The sequence below is a fragment of the Plecotus auritus genome (assembly GCF_963455305.1).
Source record: "Plecotus auritus genome assembly, chromosome: 3".
Taxonomy (NCBI): Eukaryota; Metazoa; Chordata; class Mammalia; order Chiroptera; family Vespertilionidae; genus Plecotus; species Plecotus auritus.
Genome location: NC_137772.1, coordinates 194170501 through 194195655, shown reverse-complemented (window position 1 = coordinate 194195655; position 25155 = coordinate 194170501). Strand labels below are relative to the sequence as shown.

The 25155-nt window shown below is 36.0% G+C and overlaps 1 protein-coding gene across 1 annotated transcript in view; it reads right to left on the bottom strand.

The window, feature by feature from the left end:
- The window catches only part of SOX5 (SRY-box transcription factor 5), a 403151-nt gene that overhangs the window by 117138 nt on the left and 260858 nt on the right, over positions 1-25155 (bottom strand). The window contains exon 7 of the mRNA XM_080660592.1: positions 15619-15739. Within this exon, the coding sequence (XP_080516718.1) occupies positions 15619-15739 (121 nt within the window). The remainder of the gene's footprint in view (positions 1-15618; positions 15740-25155) is intronic.

The window sequence follows — 25155 nt, the reverse complement described above, 5'->3', positions numbered from 1 at the left end:
TTGGAGAAAACAAAAGTGGGAATTAAAAGGACTATTCTAGCTATTATGTATCTATTATCATATAGTTTCCAAGATATAAATATGTAATCATAAACAGGGTATCTAATTCCCAAAAGTTTGTGTCTAAGGCATCACGTATAGTAGACATCTCCATCTTACATATAAACATATATAACTTGAAGCATGTTTATCTTACAACCAATTTTTCAGTCCTAAAATATTCAGTTTGATTGAAATTTGTCCCAGGTTACTAAGTAAACACAAATGACAACAACTGCAAAAATGGCCAATACATCTAAAATTTTAATTAAATTCAAAATATATTACATGCATGTGTCAGTTCTAAACTATACTATAAGAATTTATAAAACTTTAAAAAGAAGGTCAAGGGTGGTTCTTAATGTCAAAAGAAAAATTCAGAAACTGTTGAGGAAAAAAATCTTTTACTGAAATAAATAATGTCATCTATTTGTGGTATCCCTCAATTAACTGTACTAAAAACTATTACAACAGGTTTATTTTGTAAATACCACATGAGGGAATTATTTTGTAAAATGTAGATAATGGAAAATTTTGACTTTTAAAAGTTCAACCATGTGTAAGTTATTGAAATTGACTTTCAACTAGTTAAAAGTAATTTCTTTTACTCTTTCCTAGTTTTAACCATTTGAACAGTTTTTCCCTAAGCCTTTCCAAAATTAATTTGCTTCTTATTTCAAAGCTAAGTATGGAAAATTCTAGCTCAAAACTAAAATTTTTCAAAGAGTTGAAAAATACACTGAGGCATATTAGTCAATTGTTTTCAGAATATTAGGTAGCTTACAATAAATATAGATACAAATGATATAGCTAGTATTAAATAACTCAACCCCTCAGGAAGCATGTTAATTGCATTAGCATTTAATTAATGAACATTTAGATAATAATTACCTCCAGCAACACTCTGAAGGGTTCATTTCTATGTTATATAGCACAGTGTAAGGAAAACATTTCCAACAAGTTTATTTAGGCTGAGGAAGATTGTCAAAAGCAAGTATGTTTTTACCCGGGGTCAAAGACACACACACATATCCTTTCATCCACTGAACTAATATAAAAGTCCTGGACAGTTTCTGGCATTATTTTCATTGAAATAAGGAGACTCCTTCCCTTATTAGCCTTCCATGTTTGTTTGTTTGGTTTATTTTTGTATGACTTCCTTGACAAATACCAGATTAACTTCTCTAGGTGCTAGGAAATACAGAAATCAAACCTATACATATGCACACACAAAATCCCTACCCTAGACCAATTCCGAATCAAGTGAGGTGGAGAAACATGAAAACAAATATAATGAATAGAGAAGAGTGAGGAAGATATTTTAGACACTTCAAGAAAAGAAGCACTTAACTTGCAAAGGAGTGTCAAGGAAGATTATTGGTTAAAGTGTCTCTTAAAAATGGTTACTTTCTATACCAAATTATCTTCCATGACCATTTTAGTATCTACTTTCCATGTCTTCTAAGTGTTAGAGAATCACAAAGTGAGCCTCCACTATTTAATGAAACTAGGATTTCTCTAATTTATTGAGAGACGAGAGAGAGAGAGAAAGAGAGAGAGAGAGAGAGAGACAGAGAGAGAGAGAAAGAGAGAGGAACGAAAAGGGATGGGAGAGAGAGATATCTGTAGTTCCACTTATTTATGCATTCATTGGTCGCTTCTTGTATGTACACTGTTCAAACCCACAACCTTGGAGTATCGGGATGATACTTTAACCAACTGAGCTACTCAGCTAGGGACAGGATTGCCCTTTTTTTATCATTTTTTTTTCCAGATTGGTACTTAAAATACTCTGCTCTTACCACTCTGACTTTCAGATGGTGAGAGCCCTGTAGGAGCCCAAGATAAAATAAAGTTGAAAAGGACACCATGGATGGAAATGTGAAGTCACTGAGAGATTTTAAGCAGGAAAGTGACATAGTCTGATTTCTGTTTTAGATGGACCAATTCTGTGGCAAGGAATAGAATCGATCGAAAGAGGGAGAGACTGGAGACAAATAGAGGCATGACAACTACTACAGTAAATCTAGTGGGAAAGGATAATGGCCTAAACTTATCATAAGGGAAAGAGAAGACGTAACAGATTTGGAAGACAGACTTTATGATCAGTTTGATGGGGGGAAAAAGAGATTCATGGGAAGAAAAAGAAAAAAAATCATAATTTAGGCTTATTTTTTACAAAGAGGTATTAAATTGTTCAGCATATTTATTTATTTATTTATTTATTTATATATTTATTTACTTTCTTACTTACTTACTTATTTATTTGAGAGAGAGGAAGGAAAAGAGAAACATCAATTGGTTGCCTCCTGTATGAGCCCTGACCTGGGACTCAACCTCGCAACTGAGGCATATGCCCTGACTGGGAATTGAACATCGCAACCTCTAACCTTTTTTGGTATGTGGAATGACGCTCCAACCAACTGAGCCACCCAGCCAGCGTTCAACATCATTTTAAAATAATTTAGTATTTTCCTACTGATTTGAAATGTGAGCAACTAATTTTTGTTAACTTTTAGTATTCTGTTAAAACACATAACCATTCATATAAACATCCATATAAATACTAGTAAGAATGTATTTACACATCTGTATATATAAAAACTCATCTAATTTTCACAACTTAGTAAGGTAGATATTATTTTCATTTTACAAATTATTTATTCCAGGACCTCACAGTAAGTACTATAGTCATTCCTAATTTAATAAGAAATCATCATAGAATATTTAGATTATGCAAATATATACTTTAATTTTCAAAACAGATATATGGATTCAATTTAATATACAGCCACCTAACGTATGTCAAATACTATATGGGGGACATAAAGAAATAAAAGCTACAGTCGTTGCCTTCATGATATTTTCAGTTACAAAAATAAGACATACAGCTATGGAAAGTGAAATGAATCAAGCCATGGGATTAGAATCAAATGAATAGGAAAGACAGTAATACCAACGAAGGGAAAACTTTATTTGAGCTGAAATCATTGGAGAAAAAAAATCAGAGGAGGGGTTGGTCTTAAATAAAAAAGAAGGATTAGAAAAGATGAGAGAAGTCCAAGAGCTTCAATAACTATTGCACAATAAATACTCAATAACTGTTTACTGAACGAATGAATGGGTGAACTTAAAAGTAAGGATCAGAGCAATGAGTGAGTGAAACGTCTTAAATGAACATGCCTGCAGTTGTACCTATTTCATATAGTACCAAGACATATTTAGGTTGATTAGAATCTATTGAGGTCCTCAAATATAAAGGTAAAAATTTATACATATCATGTCTTTAAACATATGCACAAGACCTCCTTTATTTCTCCCTCCCTTTGACCATCCTGACCAATCAATCACAAGCTTTGTTTTATAACTCCCAGGCTTTCATTTCTTACTACTAGAAGCGCCTCCCTGCCTCCAGTCCTCTGCTAAAGAAATTAATTCTCTATTCAGCTTTCAAGGGTTACTCGTTACGAGCATACAATAAATATTCATTGGTTGTAATTAGAGTTTAAAAATATTTATTAATTATAGTATACTGTGTGTTAAGGACTGAAAATAACAAAACTGAACCAGAGAAGTAAGTCTTAACATGGATGGATGGTTGCATGGATGAATGGATGGATCGATGAATGGGTGGATGGATGGATGGATGGAAGAATGAATAAATGGCAGTATGATCTCAACCTGGGCTTTTAGCCTTTCAATGGTTTTTCAGTACCTCCAGCATGTGAGGTCTATAAATATTTCGTTTGTCTCTTTTTATGTCCTTAAACTACTCATTTGTCATTCCTTGCCTTATAATTAATTCACAATACCAAACTGGTTATAGGTTCATGTACACCCTATTTCAACCTTTGCTTTCTGGACTTCCTCCAAGCTGTGTTTGTTTTGTTTGTTTTTTATAATTGCCTGAATTATTATTTCTGTATTCCTCCACCCCGAAAACTTATTCAATTGCTTAGTTGATTTTCTTCCTTTGGGATTTGATGTAAAGGGCTAGACTCTAATAAATCATTCTTAGTATCTTCCACCACTCCTAGATTTAAATTCATTGCCTTTCCTCTGAGTTCTGTTAAATTCTACGCCTATGTCTATCATATTACATCTGTGCATATCCCATTTTTTCCAAGGAGCATCGTAAAGGCAGGGATTATGTCTTACTCATCTTTAAATCTCCAGTCCTTGCATAGGGATTTTTTTAATGCACAGTCCTGTTAAATATATAATGCAGTTTGTTAAAATGTTGAATAAATGAAGGAATCATTTGTTTAATTCAGAAATAAACAATTATCAAACACAGGAGACAATTCTTTCCATGTCAAAAATCTCAAGTTTTAGCACAAGAATCAAACTGTAAGCAAATCCTATCTAATAAAAGAGAAACATGCAAATTGATCATACCTCCGCTACTTCCAGAAGCCACGCCAACCAGCCAATCAGGAGCGAGTATGCAAATTAACCCAACCAAGATGGCGGCGGCCACGGAGCTGGAGCAAGCAGGAGGCTTGGGTTACCCCCAGCGATGGAGGAAGCCAAGCTTCCCGCCTGCCCTGGCCTCTGCTCAAGGCTACAAAGTTTCAATTATAGAAGATAAATGAATCCCAGATACCTGCTTCCAGCTGGCTTGGGTCGCTGGGGGGGGGGGGGGGAAGCGTGGCTGGCCTGCAAACCACCACAGGCTCCTAGCCCAGGCCACCCCATGCCCCAAGGGAACCCCCACCCTGATCCGGGACACCCTTCAGGGCAAACCAGCCAGCTCCCACCTGTGCACCAGGCCTCTATCCTATCTAATAAAATAATAATATGCAAATTGACTGTCACTCCAACACACAAGATGGCTGCCCCCATGTGGTCAAAGATGGCTTCCCCCATTGGACACAAGATGGCTGCTACAAGATGGCCAACAGGAGAGGGCACTTGGGAGGGACCAGGCCTGCAAGGGAGGGCAGTTGGGGGCGATCAAGCCTGCAGGGGAGGGCAGTTAAGGATGACCAAGCCAGCAGAGGAGGGAAGTTGGGGGTGACCGGGTCAGCAGGGGAGGGTAGTTGGGGTGACCAGGCCTGCAGGGGAGGGCAGTTAGGGGTGACCAGACCTGCCTCGGGAGGGCAGTTAGGGGCAATCAGGCTGGCAGGGGAGCAGCTACGCATCAATCAGGCTGGCAGGGGAGTGGTTAGGGGGTGATCAGGTTGGCAGGCAGAAGCTGATCAGGAAGGCAGGCAGGCGAGCAGTTGGGAGCCAGCAGTCCTGGATTGTGAGAGGGATGTCTGACTGCCCATTTAGCAGTTGGACATCCCTTAAGGGGTCCCAGATTGGAGAGGGTGCAGGCTGGGCTGAGGGACAACCCCGCCCCATGCACGAATTTTGTGCACTGGGCCTCTAGTAGTAATAATAATAAGGAACAAATTAGCTTTTGTACAGGATATATTTTGAACAATAATGGTGTTTTAGTTCAGCTACCAGTAACACAAAGGTGGAATAGGAAATGAAGAGCGAAAAAGAGGCCTAGAGTTTGAGGATAAGAGGAAATAAGAACATGGAGAAGGTAAAGTATCTTCTGTAAAATGTTTTCATACATTGAATGCTTCTTTCATAATATTCCATAATCAATCTCTGTTGTAAATTTTGATTTTAAAAGCAATTCATATCCCCTTGGATATTAAAAATAAGTAATATGAATTTTCTAAATCCTAACCATGATTTCTGTTCATGATCAAGAACCCACTATTATAATGGAATTAAAGCACCTTAGCACAGTCAAGAAATGCTTTATATAAAAACAAATGATAAAAACAAAATCCTTCATAGTGATTGTTTCAAATCACTTTAGACTGGTGGAAATCCAAACAAAATGAACTTTGCTTTTTTGTAGCAATAAATTCAGCTATACTTTATTCCTCATTTCAGGTGGTTAAATCTATAATTCTTCTAAAGCATCTTCAGAACCTAACTTAGATTCAGAACAATTAATAAGTTATACACAAGCAAAGGTGAAGGTGTTTCTAAATGCAGAAAATCTATAAAGCCTTTATAGATTTGCTGAAGTAGTTTAAAATGGCTTAACTATTTAAATTTTTTATGAGAAATGCTAATATTTTATAGTAAACTCATAAAATAATCAATATAAATAATTCACATGAATTTTATTTGAGAAGGTAAAATTAATAAATCATCTCTTGTTTAACTATACAGCTATTTTAAAGATTATTTTTTTTCCAGTCTCCTCCTCCCCCCTCTCCTCTGAAAGCTGTCAGACTGTTCCATGTATCCATGCCTCTGATTGTATTTAAAATATATATTTTAGCTAATTGGTAGTTCTTAACTGATTTGCCACAGGCTCACATTTTTCAGTCATAGATTTTTACAAATAAAAATATACTTATGTCTTTTAATGTGGCATAGCATATGAAAACTTTATCCTACTTAATTTAACAGTTACCTAGTTGGCTAGTAAACTCTTTGAGAAACACCTTTCCATATGGGAAGACATTTCTACATATAAAAGTAATAGCATTATTTCTTTACGTCTTTGCCCATAAATTGAATGAATTCCAGTACCAGTAAAAATACCTGGATTAATTATGTAAGAAATTTAAACATCCTTGAAAAGATGACAATGAATCAAAAAAGTCTCCTTTTCCTTCTCTATTCCAGCATTATTGCTAAGGCATCATTTAAGCTATTGTATAATAACTCATTTTAAGCTGCTCAAAGAGAAACATTAATTAAGGAACTGCTTCAATATCCAGATCTATATATTACACTACTATGTCTTAATTTTGCATCCTTGTCTTATGAGTAAGGAAGTGATACAGAAAAAAGCATCCAAAAAGATTCAGGTATTAGAAAGTAGGGATTTGGAAGAAGGGTGTTTGTAGGAGCCATTTAACACCAAATCAAATGCTATTTCTCTTTTATTTTTCACTTTTAGTATTAAGGTTTAGCAAGCATTTCATTTCTTGACACTATTGCCTGTCTACTTTTCTGTCTATCAGAGTTTTTGATAGACATCCTTCCTCCTGGAGTGTAGCCAGAGTCTATGATCTGCAGTTTGAGAACAGAAAGCTTCCTAAACCACTGTAACAATAAGCCTATGGGATATTGCCGGAAGCCAGTTCCAGCATGTCATAATTGCAAGAGTTTTATCGAAAGGTTGATGGAACTTGGGGACTCAACAGGGGCTGAGTCACATATGTTATTGCCTGTTGGGAATACCTGAAAAGGATGATTGCTTGCTGTCAGACAGCTCAGGGCATCTTAATCTACATGTTATTGCCTCCTGTTGGCCAAACACCTGAACAGCTGGAGGTAATTCCCCAATCTGACAATGGATTCTGTAAGAAACCCTACCCTTTAATGTGTATATCTCCACCTTGCCTTAGGACAATTTGTGTTAATAAAAAGCAAGGGGTCCTGAGACAGGGAGAACTTGGTTTCTTTAGCCAGGCTCCTCTGCTCCCCAAATGCCTTTCAAAACTATGTTTCATCTCTGGACTCTTATTTAATTTATGCACAGCCCCTTCTCCAGTTTTCTGAACCCTTCTAGATGCCAGATCAAGACCACCAGTGATAAATGGCGCCCAATGCCCGGCGATAGAATATAAATTGGTAATGACTCCTTGCTTAGAGCTTTCTACAAGAATGGTGAATTTTAGACCTCCAGAAATTAACAAATGGTATGGAATGTTCCCTTCCCCCCAAAATCAAAAACAAATAATGCAAATGTCTTAAATGTTCAGAAATATAGTGACCTAGAATATATTCCTGAAATCCTTTTCATTATGATACATTCTAAATTTTCAAAACGGGTTTATACATTTAATAAATAATAGATACATTATACAATAATTAACATCTTTAGAATGCATATTCTCATCCCATCTGATTATTATGATCTGTGAAGTGAGTTGGGCAGACATTACTAATGTGTGTAGCTACATTAAAGATTAAAAGCTAAGGCACAAAGAGAAAAATGACTTGCCCAAGGGCATAGAATAATATGAAATGGGATTCGGATCACCAAGGTCCTCTGAAACCTTGTTTAATTTTTTTCTGAAAGAATTTATTAAATTCAGACAATTAATAGTTTCAGGTTATTTCTCACTGATGCTTATTCATAGCTTAACTCGGAGGAGTCAGTTTTGAATGTTTTAAAGCCTGCATTAAGCATCTCAGCATTAGAATTTAGAGGCATTCTCTCAAGTAAAAATGGTCAAAAAAGGAACAAATACATGAAATTTAAATTCCATATATTGAGGATAATATGTGCACACAAAATGTTTATCATAACAGCGCTTAAAACTGACAACATTGTAGACAAGTCTAAGTGTACATTAGTAGGAAACACAAATAATATATGGGACATCCAGCTTAATAAAATATGATGCAGTATGATTTATGTGTAAAACATATAAAAGAAGAAAAATGGCCATAATATATTTTATATTTATAAATAGAATATACTCTCTTTATTCTCACATACAATATAAATTATGTAGTACATATCATGATTTTTATACATATGTATCACAGGATACAGATTATAACATACAGACATGCTAATATCCGATTTTTACATATCTATAATTAAATATAAAGAGGTATATATACATATTTATATATAAACACTTGTTTATATCTATATCTAGCACTGAAAAAATAGGTGCCAAATTGTCAACAATAATTACCTGTGGGGAGTGCCATTAAAGGAGTATATGAGTATAGGCAGATAATTTTAGTTTCTGTTTTCTATACTTCTGCATTATTTGAGATTGCTGCAGTGAGCAAATGCTATCTTTAATATATTATAAAACATGTGAAGGGTCATTATGAGCTGACTATATAAATAGGATTAAGAAATGTTTAAATATATTATTTGAAAAACAGCCAAAATAAATTAGGGAAATAGTACGGTTTAATATGTAGCTATAGTACTCCCTGTTTCTGCACTTTCCACTGACTGGAATGGGAATATGGTAGCTGGAGAAGGTATGTACAACAATGACATGGAAGCCAAAATTATGGAAAACAAGCCGCCCGACCAGTGTGGCTCAGTGGTTGTCACCTGTGAAACAGGAGGTCATGCTTTGATTCCCTGTCAGGGCACATGCCTGGGTTGCAGCTCAATCCCCAGTGTGGGGCATGCAGGAGGCAGCCAATCAATGATCTGCTATCATCATTGATGTTTCTGTGTCTCTCTCTCCCTTTCCCTTCCTAGCTGAAATCAATAAAAATATATTTAGAGAGAGAGAAAACAAGCCTGAGACTGAATATCACGGAACTACCATATGAGCAATGAATGCTTGAACTACCATGTGAGTGAGAAACATTCTTCTTCTCAAGTTTAACGTAGTATTATTTTGGCCTTTTACAGTAGGTAAAATTAATACAATATGTGGGGGCTAATGGGGGGATGAAGGCACGTATGTAATAACTTAATCAATAAAGAAATTAAAAGAAATACGTGATTCCACATTATATTTCAAGAACATGACCTATTCAGTCCTCATGGACAATATGTATCTATTGTAGAGTTAGAAACAAAATGCTATCTTAGCCTGCTTTATTAAATATTTTTTCCACTTCCCTACTTTCCCTATCAACCTTATAACTGAGAGAGAATCATTGATCAGCTGCCTTCTGCACTCCCCCTACTGGGGATGGAGCCCCTAACCCCGGCATGTGCCCTTGACTGGATCAAATACGGGACCCTTCAGTCCACAGACCGACACTCTATCCACTGAGCCAAACCAGCTAGGGCTGAAGTTTGCCTCCTAAGGGAGTTTTCTATGGTGAAAGAGAACATGTACTGTAGAATAGTCATCCAGTTATCATTAATAGTTACATTTATTCAAATACAATCATACATTGCTCTTCTTGGCTTGCATTTCAGTTTGATGACCTTAGTGTGAATCTACTACTGAAATGAGATTTCACGTTTGCTATGGCAACAAAAATATGAACTTAGAATTCTGAGGGTGGGGCTAAACTAGGGCAAATACATATGGTAATACCACATTTTGAGGCCTCTTGACTGAAAGCTCATAGTGTCATTAGCTAAGCACTGTTTTCATTTAACACATTTACATTGTGAAAAATAGGAATGATGCCAAAATGTAAATACTGAACTAAATAGGTTTATATTAAAATTGAATGGCATTCTTATGTTCTTAACTGTTAAAAATCAAATAATGTGTATTAAATATTAATGTAGTTACAGTCTAATAGAATGTGATGAATTTATCAAAGAAAGGGCTTTTACTTTTTGTTTGCTGTGTGTGTGCTTCGATTTTGTGGTGGCAGCGTGTGTATGTGGGGGGAACTAGATCAAATAATGGTTATTAACAGAGCTCAGTTATCACCTCACAGAGCAATATGCTTAAAATATCTATGTTTTATAAATAATATAAGGTTTTATTTTTATATCTTGTTATGATACTTTGTCACAATAAAGACATATATATCTATCTCCCTTTTCTCAGTGATGAAACTAATTTTGATTCTATTTTAGCAAAAAACATGTTTACTGACCTAGAAACATTTCTCCTATGAGAACTGGAGGGTAGCTGTCACTATATAATCCTAGAATGTTTTATATACTCAGTTCTTTTTACTTGTTAATCATTTCATATTATCAATCCATCAATATAACTTCCTTCAGACGGGAATTTAAATGATTGGTTGTTCAGGTACCAAAGCAATCCTTTAAAAATATAAATATTTATACAGAAAACAGACTGATGGTTGCCAGAAGGGGTGGGAGTTGGGGGACTGATTGAAAGAGGTGAAGGGATTGAGAAGTACAGGTTGGTAGTTACAAAATAGTCCTCGGATATAAAGTGCAGCATGGGAAATATAGTCATTAATATTGCCATATGATGTTAGGTGGGTACTGAAAATATCGGGGGAACACTTTGTAAACTATATGGTTATTTAACAACTATGCTGTATACCTGATACTAATACAAAATAATATTGAATGTAAACTGTAATTGAAAAAAAATAAAAAGGAACAAAGGAAATATAAGATTAAAATATACATATTTATAACTAAGTCAGATGTGCCCAATGTCTGATTTATAAGATGGGGGTAGGGGGATGGGATAAAGAGAAGAGCTGGTCACAATAATTCTCATGCACACAAACAGAGAAGCCTGAGCTATGATTACAACCTGTCCTCTCTGCTTACTTACCCAGAACCTACAGTATATGAACCTGACAACACATGTTTCCTATCTGGTCAGTTTGATAAAGACGTACCATGTCAGTGGTGTTTAGCTTGTGATGTGGCAACTGATTCAGCACTGACTGTCAGTGACCTGTGTGTCCACTGACGCGGTTACCAGAAATTCGCATGCAGCCTCCTAAAATGCCAGACACATGGACCCTTTCCACAAGAGAGATGTAATAGGACCCACATGATAGCCCCATTAAACAATGAAACATGTGACATTAACTAAAAACAGGAACACATCAGCAAATATGCCTGAGGAAGTTTATGGTATTTAACTCCTAAACATTAATTTTATTATGGTATATGAGGAATTAATTAACTGAGAGTTTCCTTTTTTATTGAAAGCGGAAACACTGTTCAGAAAAGTGATGAAGAGTAAATACAACATATTTTAAGTTTATTAAGTTTGGCTCATCAACTTCTATTTATTTAAGCTAATCTCATAAGGCAATTAAATATTTCAATCAGTAACTTTATGTGGCCATTTTATTTAGCACATTTCTGAAAAATTAATCAATGTGTTAGAATGCAGAATGAGTATGTGAATACATTTCTAGTTTCCTACAGCCAAAACAATGATTCCATACATTTTTTAATCACATGATCTTTTCAAACTTGAGCTCTGATAGCCAAGTGGAAAATGACAATAGAAAAGATTAAAAGTTAGTGATTATAATGAAGATAGTTCAGGTTAAGGTTATATCTACATGACATAAGTGTTTCCATCAGCACTGTAATATTTTTCTCTGAACAATTAAGTTTTCCTAGTTAGAGGAGGCTTCATACAGGTGTGGTAGAATGAATGTGATCCCAGATAGGATATAAAATGCAATTCATTGCTGGGTGGGGTTTTAGAAAAGAATCTTCTTCTTCTTCTTTTTTTAATAGAATCTGTGTTTTCCCAGCATTCTACTCATTGTTTATCATTTATAAATAATTTAATAAGAGGCACAATGGCAGACCCTTCCATATATAACCCTATTTAATCTCTAGTGATTTAGTAGAATGGGTGTTATTAATCCATTTTGCAGAGGAGGGAGCTGATGCTCAGCAACTTGCACAAGGACAATCAAAGTAGGAGAATGAGGCAAAATTTGATTCCAAATCCATGCTGTCCTTCGACTCTTCTGCCTCCCTAAGTGTTCTTGAACCAATTTATTTGAAGACCCACTTATTTTACAATTCAGAATTGGAACCTTGGTTGTTAAGATTTTCAAGTTTATTTCAGGACCGTAATGATTGCTTTCTGATTAAAATGAGCTAGTACCCATAAATATAATTTAAAACTGGGATTTTTATTCATATATTGTTTAATGATGCACAGCTATATTCCACACTATTTTTCTGATTCCACCATTATTTTTTTTAAGGGAAAATACCTTTATGTCCAACAAAAAGTGTATTATTTTCAGAAACAGATGTTAGCTAAATGTATGATGGTTAAGTCCCCCAACCTGTAATTTTGTTTTATTACTTCCCTGTTGAGAACATATTAGCTCTTTTCATAAGATTCCACAGGTTTTTGTTTTATTTATTTTATCAAGTCACAGTCTAAACAGGAAAATTTATCATCAGTACTTTCTATGAATGGATTGATGAAAAGCATTTGAGTTTTTGATACCAACAAATGGTATATATTTACTTGGAACTCAAATCAAGATGGATTAGGCAGTCTCTCATTGACAACTATTAATATCACTCGAAACAACTGACCACCAGAGAAGTCACATGTGGTTGACAATTACGAGAGGAATAAAAATGAAGGCCCACCGAAGAGAAGAGATGTTAGGATTTCCTTCTCTCCCTACCGCTACTCCTTTCCACAGTGTGACTAGGTAGGAAGTAGTCTGCACCACTTACTGCTTCCACCCAGCTCCTCAATCACACTGACTCGCCATGCCAGGGTGTCAACAAGGGGTGCCACTTCCTTTTGCTATTGGCTTCTGAGTTTTAGAGTTTGGCATGATGCTCATTTCAAGGTTGCCATCAACTATGGAGATCTTATTCTATTTTATCAGAAGTGGTATTGTTTTATAACTTTAAGCACTCTGGGTATGAGTATCAAATAGTTAATACACTCACAATTGTAGGAAAGGAAAAATTTCTGCATGCCACATTACAGACGCACTGAACAAATTTAGTATGCCAACTCTGTCAAACGGGAGTGAGGCTGAGGTGTTCTTGACCTTTTCCAAGCCTACAGTTATGCTATTGTTCATACTCAATGTGGTTTTCTCTTCAGCACAATAATTGCTAATGGGACTTATTTCTATAGTTGCTTAAAATTTTTCTTTTTGGAAAACAGAACTAGTCTATATGTATATATTGCAGGTGCAGTCTGAGGCAACTGATGACTTTTAAAAGTGTCTTTTTTTCATTTTAGTAACCAAGGTTACCAAAACTATATTGCAACATTTGCTTAATGTGAATAGTAATTCCTTAGGAAAATGAAAAGAAAACAAAGTACAAAAATCTTTATGAATAAAATCTCAGAATTTAGTGTAGTGATAGAACTTAACATTCTATCTTTAGAATTTAAATTATTCCTAGAATTTAAACATTTAAAATGTAAATATAGCCCCTAATTATTTATTTTTAAAAGTTGGTGTTTCTTGATGAATTGATCTACAAAGAAAGAATGATTTGGCCAATAATATTAAATGAATAAATTAAACATCCAGAGTGAGAACATCATCTTAAAACATAGGGAACTGAAGTAAAAAAAAGGGTGGGGGGCAGATGTACAAACACAGTGTAAATCCCGCAAAGGGTACAGTACCATAAAAGATGAATTTTTATAGTCCTGAGTTCAGTTCACTTTTTATTTAGACTTCATAGTTACAATTACAATTACTCATCCAAAATTACTTTGTATATTTGAAAAATTATATTCCATTTCTTCAATATTATATAAAAAAGGTTTAAAGACTAGACATAAATGCTAAATATGAAAATTCAAAACATCATTTAACAGGAAACTTAGATTTCATTTCTATTAATGGTGGATAGAGTCTTGCAAATGTAATAAATACTGAAGCATAGCAAAATGCTAATGGGGCAATTTACTAACATATATATGAACCAAAATCTATTGTTATTTATAAAATGATATTCTGCATAAATATCTAAAGTGATATTATTTCACTAATTGTTTTCACTGGTGTTCTACTTTAATCAATAAAAAATATTTCAATAAACTTGCTTTCCCTATAATCTTTCTAGGCATGGTAACAATGTTTTAGAAGGTATTTAGCTTATAAATTTAGCCCCTTTTTGGAACATACTATTTTTATTTAACACATTATAGTTGACATTTTGGCTCTGTAAAGTTTTAAAAAATGAAGTATTTGATTGTTTCTAAAACTAACAATGTACAATTTTGGTTTTGGTAAAAAAGAAAAAAAAAGTCAAAATAGCAGGCATGTAAAGTTAACAAGCAATATAAACCATTATCTTGATAACTCATCACTTAGAGCAAAAATGCCCTTGTAGTATTTGTAAGAGGACTCATTCATTATTCATACAATCATTCGATAAATAGTTGAATGTTATAATAAAAGTTTAGATACAACAATAAATAAGATAGAATAAGCACTTGCTCTCATAGAGCTTTTAATTAAAAGGAAAGAGAAAACACAGGGTGGGAAAGAGTAGGTGTACAGTTGTGAGTATGCGAGTTTATTCTTGTGTTATTATCAATTGATTATTGCATTATTAGTACAATATAATTATAAACCTACTTTTCCCCACCCCTGTAGATCCAAGATCCAAAGGAACCAAGCAAAAGAGATCTAACAGGCAAGCTCTCCCTGGTCTGAGTTAAAAGGGGTTCAGAACATCAAGGAGAGTGAACACTCAAAATGCCAGTCCAGAGTTAAGAAAGAGGTTTGGTCTGGGAACTAAAATAAGACTAGGGAAAAATTAAGCTGTAAACATAGGGTGGAGACAGATAATGGAAGGCCAACTACAACTAATTCATATTAGAAAACTTTGGTTTATCTTAAAAACAACAACAACAATGGAAAGTTATTGGAAAGCATATTCCTATCTTATCTATGTAAAAATAAATGAAACCTGAAAATTATAGTACTCATATTTTATGAATACACTGGAAATGGAAGTTATGAAACTTAATTCTAAAGAGTAAATATTGGCTTCAGAAGCATAGAAATAATCTGAGCTCTTTTAAATACCAACATGAATCCCTTTCGATACCTTCTATGTGTTTCCTCTTTAACATAAATATGCTATATGGGTGATCTCATTTCTTGGTGTGGCAGAAATGTTAAATTGCCTAATTTATTGCCATACCCTCCACCCACTCCCAAATGAGAAAACTCAATGGTACTTACTACATCCAGCCTTGTAGCTGAAGCCTGGAGGCAGGAGGAATCCTTGCTGGGCAGCTGCAGCCAGTGTCCGTTGATCAGGAGGGAATACGGGAATCATTAATGGCGGCAGTTGACCTTGAACCTGCTGAACATGATAAAGAGGATCAAAGAGAAGAAGTTTTGCTGCCCCATGTTTCCACCCTTCTTACTTTATGATAAAAGAAAATAATTTATTCATTTCAATATACTGGCATACAAGCTTGTTAGAACACTGAGCTTGAAGTCTTGCTTTGGCACTACCTTAGGAGAATCAAAATATACAATAACTGAAAGGTTTTATCAAGTTCATTTTCTGACCTGATGAGTAATTTCCCTATATGATATCCTTGAGAATGATGAATGAAGCATCACTACTTTCACACAATAAGCCTCTTCTCATTGCATTAATATAATGGTTAAAAAACCATCCCTTAGGTTGAACTAAAATCTCCTCATGTAAATCCTGCCTATTAGGAATAATTCTACTTTCTAAAATAAAACCAACTAAACCAGTATAATTTTATATGGGAGCAGCTCTTCATTACTTGAAGGTAATTCTCATATGTTGACACATACTATTGAAAATTTATGATTTTTAAATAAAATAGCTGGAAGAAATCTTAGAGAGTAAGACTTCCCCCTTTCTTTATAGAAGAGGTTACTGGGACCAAAAGACAACTTAATTGTCCATGGCCATTGACACTAGGTCTAGAATCCAATCCCTTGAATCCTGCTCTATACATACTTTTCTCTTCATCTATCATTTTTCAAGCTTTAAACCACTCTTCGAATGACACAGCCTCTGCTCTAGTTGCCTTCTTTGGACTACGCCTTAATTAGCTGGTATAACTCTCGGAATATGGATTTCACATCAGTAAATGAATAATACAGCACAATGGAATAACTATCTTCTTTGAACTGAACAAGAATTTCCAGACCGAATGCTGTCATTTCTGCAGCTATGTCACATTAGTGACTAATGCAGAGGTGGTCATTAACTAAAGTACCTAGGATATGCTTTCCAAATATTTAAGCAAGATCTCCACGGTGAACATGATTATTGTTTAGTGTTTGTCACTGAATATGTGAATGAGAATTTAGGATCATGCTGAAAATCACACATCTGACACTTTATTTTTACTTACTGCTCCACATTATTTCAGTTACTTGGAAAATATTTGATAAACACTTACTGTGCAGAAGAAAATGAACTAAGCAGTAGAGATACAATAGTGAACAAAAGACCAAGGTCCTATGCCCATGGAGCTTACATTACAGTGGGAAGAATAGTAAAAAGTAAAGCAAATATACAACAGAATTACAAGTTCATCCATTCACTAATACTAACAGCAATTCTGAGATATCTCTCAGACTTGTTTTCCTTTCTCCCATAGCACTGCACATTCTTAGGGCGGTTATGATTCTTATAGTTCTCATCATTTATCACATTAAAAGTCTACCCTCAGTTTCTCCTTCATCTCTCACAATAAACCTCTAAGCTCTTTCTGAGATCTTGATTGGTGAGTGTCCCTTTGGGGTTGAGAGTGTGAGAGAGAGGGAAGGAGGAAGAGAGGGAGGAAGGCAGGGAGAGAATGGGAAAGTGGGAGAGAGAGGGAGGGAGAGATGAGAGAGAAATGAGCACTATAAGAATAAGACTGTTTTCAGCAATGATTGAAATTGGAAATTATTTCTTCTAGCCAATAGAATTTTAAACCTGCCACTGTCATACCTTTTTAGTAAAACTACAGCCAGCAGAAGAGATAAACCTTATGTATAAGTCAATGAAAAATAATTTACTTAAAGACTCAAAAAATTAGAGACTGCATATTAAGCAAGAATGTAGGAATAAGTGGCCTAAAACAAGGGATAGATATTGGAAGGCAAAACAGTATGGGGGCCAGTTCAGTGTAAGCAGAGAATGCTGACCAGAATAACATGCAGAGACAAACAAGAAACAAGCCACATTGGTTAAGGATTATCACCAGCAACTCTATATCCTTTATATTTCATTGTTTGTAAGTTATATTTTATATAGTATTTCTCTTCCTTTCTAAGATGACATTGGTTATATGACATAACATAAATTTAAAAAGAGAATTTTAGAGGGAAGAAGAAAGAAACTTAAAATGAAACATATACAGATTTGAGAAAATTAACTACTATAGAATTGCAGAAAGAGTAGGTTTTTGTTTTAGTGCAGTAGTTCTCAAACTTGAATGTATATGAGTATCACCAGGCAAGCTCTGAAAAACCCTGTACTCAGACTGCTTCCCAGACCAATTAAATCTGAATCAGGGGTGAGACCCAGCCATCAGCATTTTTTCACGTTCCCCTGATGACTTCAATGTGCATCCACACTTGAGAAGCACTGTCTTAAAGAATGCTTTCAGTCACTGTCAACACATCTTTTTGTCTTCATTTTTGCCTTGAGTTACAAAGCACCTTCACATACATAATTAGTTAAAAGGGAGACTCTGCCTGACTTTTATAGGTGCTGGTGTCACAGGATAGACCAGATATTAAGCGATATTCTTCACAGAATTCCTTCTGAGTGAGTCTTGTATTTGTATTTTACATGCCCTTCTTGTAAAAACAACAACAATAAAAAGAAACTTGGATGGTTTAGAAAGTAATGACTAAATCCCTCAGCTTGGTATTCAAGTTTCTTCACAATCTGTCCTCTGTCTATCTTCCTAGGCATTTCTGCTGCCCTACTTCAGATATGCTGTCCTCTTGCCTTAATGGATCATGAAGAGTTCCTTGCATATTCCGTGTTTTTCCATGCTTGAATGCATTCAAAAGTATTTTCTTCTCTGTTTTGAGTGGTTTCTCTTTTCCTTTTCTTCCTGGCAACATTCTACTTATTTTTCAAAGGTTTTTGAGATCTACATAATGTCTTTGCCTGTGAAGCATTTCTTTCTTATGGTGCCAATTTCCAGGCAGAAAGAACTGTTACTTCTTTTAACCGCATAAAGCTAATGTAATACTTACTGTATTGAATAATAGTTACTTACATAACCTGAGTTTTCCTTATGACCTATGAGCTTAATAAGGAAAGAGGTTGTAACTTTATTTTTGTACCTTCAGAGCTCAGAACAAGAGGTAAACTATTTGTGCATTGATAATTCATAAAGAAGAATGAATTATAAAGTTCTATCTTTCTCATTATATCTTCACTAGAGGCCTGGTGCATGAAAATTCATGCACTGGAGGGAGGGTCCCTCAGCTTGGCCTGCCCCCTCTCACAGTCCAGGAGCCCTCAGGGGTGGGAGGTGACCCGGCAGTCGGGGAAGGTGACGCCCCATCACACCTCTGCTGCTGCCACTACCAGTAGCACAAGCCTCAGCAGGCCCTGGTTACCTGAGCCTCGGGCAGCCCTGGGCGGCTGGGCAGATGACATCTGAGGCTTGCCTGTGCTTTGGGCGTTGGCTGGGCAGCCACCATCTGAGACTAGCCTATGCCTCGGGCCAGCCCTGGGTGGCTGGGGGGCTGAGGAGACTGGGGGACTCCGGAGGCAGGCACACGGAGCGGGCGGGTCTGGCCTTGCCATGTGTCTGCCGTCCCAGCGGGGCTGAGGGGACTGGATGCTGCATCTTGTGGCTGTGGGTGTCGCCATCTTTGAGGGTGTGGTAGTCAATTAGCATATTCCTTCTTTATTAGCTGTGGGCACCACCATCTTTGAGGGCGGGGCAGTCAATTAGCATATCCCCCCCTTATTGCCTGTGGGTGTGCCACCATCTTTGTGATGGTGTGAGGGTCAATTAGCATATTCCCTCTTTATTAGATAGGATGAGCCAACTCCAAATGTCCCAAAAAGGCCTGTGGACAAAAATGTTATTTAATGACCACAAAGAAATTCAATTTCACCAAGAAGAATAACGTGCCAACTATTTGTGCTCCCATTCTTGTTATAGCAAAATGGTCTTATACATTATGATATATCCATGACTTTTGGAATTAGCTAAGCATAAAGAAATAAAAAAGGTATCCAGAAATATTAGAAATTTATTACATACTTCTGTAATTCCTGCCTACTATGGTCTAGTAACATGATGTTTTAATGATTATAGCTTTACAGTGTGTTTTAATAAAAGTACTCCAGGATTACTATTTTCTTTTTCAAATATATCTTGGCTTTTATGACATTTATTTTTCCACAGTAATTTTAGGATATGGAATTTCTATTTGGATTCATCAACCTTATGGCTTGATGGCTAACAGCAGATTATATCTTTAAGTTTATTTAAATCTTTTCTTGCTTCATATAATTCTTATAGTTTTCTAGGTAATTTTATTTTTAAGATTTAAAATAATATCTTATTTCTATTTTAAATAGATTGCATTATTGTTATATTGTTCAACTGGTCATTGCATGTACATAAGCCTATCTATCTATTTGTGTATGACAGTTTTTATCAGATAATTCATTTATAGTCCAATAATTTATAATATTTTTTTTCAGCTAACAATGTTAGTAGTTTAAAGAACAAACTGATGAACAAAATTGGTCCAGAGACATGGAAGCATGGAACAGATGGACAGATCTCAGAGAGAAAGGGAGAGGGGGTGTGAGAAGAGATTTACCAAAGAACTCATATGCATAGCCATGGACACAGATAATAGTGAGGTGAAGGCCTGTGGTGGGGCAGGAGCTGGGTGGAGGGGGGTGCAAAGGGGAGAAAATGGGGAACATCTGTAATACTCTCAACAATAAAAAATAAAAATAATGAATTCCAGGGCTTTTAGAAATGTGTGTATTCTCAACTTTTACCTTATTATAATTATTGAAATAATTTTTCCTTAGCATTATAATTTGTTTTAATGCATAAAATTTCCAAGATCCACATATGTAGAATAACAGAGTTTTAAGGCTGAGAAAGGTCCTAGAGATTATCTAGCACAACACATTCATTGTACTAATAAGAAAATAAGACTTAGTTTGGCCATATAAATTGTTTAAGATCCCACAGTTAGGTAAGAGCAAAGTTAACACTGAAACCACATCTTCTAACTCTTAATCTAGTCTCTTTCACATAATAGAAAATGTAGAGGGAAGAGGAGTGGGGCATAAGGACCTACGAAGGACACAAAGGAATTATAACAGAAAATAAGCCTAATTCCATAGTCCAATGGTGGGTTTTCTTTAGCATATCATAGAACAGATTATGGAGCATTGTACTAATATTAAAAATAAAGTATGTAGTAAATATAATCCAAAATGTGTGGTTGAATTACCTATGCAACTGAAACGTAATCCACATATGCAACTAGAATTGTATGTCCAAATACAGTTGATCTCATTATCTGTAGATTTTGTATTTGCAAATTTGCCTTCTCAGTAAAATTTTCTTGTACTCCCATAAAATTTGCTTGTATCAGTGCTTTTGCAGTCACTCACAGACGTGCACAAAGCAGCAAGAAATCTTGTTGACAATTTCACTGTTTAAAATGCTTAGAAAGGAGACATCTTTAATACTTTCAACAAAAAAAAGATAAATTGAAAAAAAGTTGAAATTCAACCTTGAAAAAATGAATAAAATGCAGTAAGAATAATTTTTCTTTTGGCTATTCTGATTATTTTTTGCTACCTTATATTCTAAACAGCTGATTTGATTCTTGGCTTCATCTACTGTACTGTTGATTCCCTGTAAATTATTCTTCATTTCAGTTAGTCTATCCTTCATTTTTTAAAAAATGTATTTATTGATTTTTAGACAGAGAAAAAGGGAGAGGGATAGAGGGAGAAACATTGATGTGAGGAAGAAACATTGATCAGTTGCTCCCACACGCACCCCAACAGGGAATTGAACTAGCCACCTGGGCATATGCCCTGACCAGAAATCGAACCAATGAGCTTTTGGTGCACAGGACAACACAAAATCCACTACACCACACTGGCCAGGTAGTCAATCCTCCATTTTTACTGGTCTTTTTCTATGCTATCTCTCAATACATTCATTTAGCATCCTTATAAACAGTATTTTTAACTCTGCATTTAGTAGATTGCTATCTTCACTTTGTTTAATTCTTTTTATGGAGTTTTTTCTGTTCTTTCATTTGGGTCGGTTTCTTTGTCTCCTCATTTTGGCAGCCTCCCTGCGTTTGTTTTTATATTTCGGTAGAGGTGCTACCTCTCCCAGGCTTGGTAGAATGGCCTAATGTGGTAGGTGTCCTGTAGGGTCCAGTCGCATAGCCTCTCCAATCACTCAAGCTGGACTTTCAAGGTATGTGTGGGCTGTGTACACCCTCTTCTTGTAGTTGAGCCTTGATAGCTGTTGGCATGTCCATGGGAAGGATTTACCTCTAGGACAATCAGCTGCAAGGACTGGCTGTGACCACTGACCACCAACTTCTGACCACTATGGAGGACCAGCTGTGCAGGGGCTGTCCCTGCAGAGGATGACTTATTTCAGCAGGGCTCTGGTGCTTGCGGCATCTGCCCCTTGAATGTGTCACTTGTGAAGGTGGTTGGGTAGTGGTGCTTCAACAGGGTCTGAACCTATCTACTGGGTGTGCTGGCTCTGGGGCCTCCTAGAGGTATAGGCCAAGGTCAGCCACTGCCTGTGTTCTGCCCAGGGCCACCCGACATGAGCTACAGAGTGATCTTTAGATGGCTGCTACTTGTGCTGGGCTCGGAGGTACCCAGGTGGAGGCTAAGCTGTGAACCATGGCTGGCTGCTGCTAATGCTGGGCCTGGAGCCACTTAGCGAGAAGTATGGAGCACACTAAGATCACCAGATGCTGCTTGTATGAGAAATTTTAGAAAAGTCTGAAGCATGAGCCAAGACAGGCAATTTGTATGCAAAGCCACTGGAAACAGCAACCTATCTGAAAAAAGAATGACAGAAAATACCCCTAACTTGGTGAACGAAATAGACATACAATTCTAGGTACTGCAGAGAGTCCCAAACAAGATGAACCCAAAAAGGCCCACACTAAGACACATCATAATTAAAATACAAAAGATTAAAGACAAAAGAGAATGTTAAAAGCAGCAAGAGAAAAGCAGTTAGTTACCTACAAGGGAACTCCCCCAAGACTGTCAGCTGATTTCTCAGAAACTTTGCAGGCCAAAAGGAATTGGCAAGAAATATTCAGTGTGATGAAAAGCAAGGACCTACAACCAAGATTGCAAAGCTATAATTTAGAACTGAAGAACATATAAAGAGTTTTCCAGACAAGAAAAAGCTAAAAAAGTTCACCACCACCAAACCAATATTATGTGAAATGTTAAAGGGTCGTCTTTAAGAAGAAGATAAAAAATATGAACAATAAAATGGCAATAAATACACATCTATCGCCAAGTGAATCTAAAACACAAAATAAACGAACAAGCAGAACAGAAACAGACTCATAGATACAGAAAAAGTTTTTTTTTTTTAAATGTATTTTATTGATTTTTTTAGAGAGGAAGGGAGACGGATAGAGAGTTAGAAACATCGATGAGAGAGAAATATCGATCAGCTGCCTCCTGCACGCCCCCTAGTGGGGATGTGCCCGCAACCAAGGTGCATGCCCTTGATTGGAATCGAACCCGGGACCCTTCAGTCTGCAGGCTGATGCTCTATCCACTGAGCCAAACTGGTTAGGGCCAGAAAAAGTTTTGATGGTTGCCAGGTGGGAGGAATTTTGGGGGGAATGGGTAAAAAAGGTGAAGGAATTCAGAAGTACAAAGTGGTTGTTACAGAACAGTCACAGGATACAAAGTACAGCATAGGGAATATAGTCAATAATATTCTAATATCTAGGTAGGGTGGCAGAAGAGTGCAAGATTTATAAGGATGATCACTTAAGTTATGTCTAATCACTGGGGTTTACACCTGAAACTAATATATTAATGTATGTCAACTGTAACAAGATAAAAAATGCATTTAGAGTCAATAATAAAAATGAGGTGTCTTTGTTTTTTATTTTTATTTTTTAGTATATTTTTTTTATTGATTTCAGAGAGGAAGGGAGAGGGATAGAGAGATAGAAACATCAATGATGAGAATCATCGATTGCCTGCCTCCTGCACGCCCCCTACTGATGATTGAGCCCACAACCTGGGCATGTGCCCATGGCCGGATTGAACCTGGGACCCTTCAGTCTGTAGGCCGATGCTCTATCCACTGAGCCAAACTGGCTAGGGCAAAAAATAAGGTGTCTTTAAACAGAAACATAAAATAAGGTTATATTTTTTTCAGTTGGTGAAATGATGTGACCAAAGGCTCTCAGGAACTTAACTCTGTATATCCCTCCCAGAAGCAACTGTTTAGTATTCACGAACTCACTGTTCATGGCAACTTTATAGAACATGGTGTAAATAATGAGCACCAACTGTATTATTTCTACATCTTAATTAATGTTCAGGTCATTGCTGCTAAAATTCAGCCACTCTTTGGGAGAAAAGGACACATTACATGAAAACAGTATAATGTTTTCTGGATAAATTCTAAAACTAATTTAGTTATAGGGTTAGTTATTCATTGTTACATACTTGCCAGTTTTGAATATTTCCAAATCCTTTACACTATTAACTTCACTTATTTCCTTTCACTTAATGAATGAAATTCCCTTGAAGCTCCTACTTAAGTTTTAAAATGTGTGACATTTATAATTAAGTTTCAGTAAAATATTTGTGTCACAAAATGTTAGTCTTTTTATTAGGGGGCATGTTATTCACAAGTTAGAATAACCCATTAAAATTCAAGAAGCTACCTCCTATCTTTTTTTTTAACTTTAAGATAAAATATTACATTTTAACACTTTTTATAATTCTACCACCGAAATATTGCATGTAGATTTGTCCTCTAAAATCTTAAGAATCCAACACAAACCAAACACATTATCACACTTGCAAAAAAAACAAATAAAAATTATTAATTATTCACAGTTAAATTTTTATATTTTATGTAAATACTCTATTGCAAAACCCTTAAATAGACATTTAAGATTATTAATTTACCTTTCAATTGCATGGGTCTGGTTATTTACTTATTCAATCAATATTTTAACTAAGCAGAATGTGTACTTTTTTGGTAACTAGGGATACAAAGATGAAGTCACATACAATGCCCGCTCTCTAGGAGCTAAGGCTGGTGCTGGTGGGGCAAATGGACAGTCACACTGCTGTTAATTCAACCAAACAGACTTGTATAACACATTATGGAACACAGACAAGGGACTCCTAACGTAGCCAGGCTGGCCTCATGGAGGAGACAGGTATAGAGATGGATAGATAAGTAGGAGTTAACCAGGCAAAGAGACGGAAATGTGAAAAAAGGGTTCTAAGAGGAGAACGCATGAGAAAAATCATCATGTGAATGGAACACCACCAATAATCTAGAATGGCAAAAAATGTAAGAGGGAACCAGTGGTGAGAAAGTCTGCCTGAATCAGTGTATCAGCATGATAAACTTGAGATTCCCCCAGTAGGCTCTGGGGAACCACTAAATGATTTAAAGCAGCTTAGGTAGACTACTCTGATGAGTACATGGAGAAAAGATTTGAGAGGCCAAGCATAGAGCTGAGGCAGGA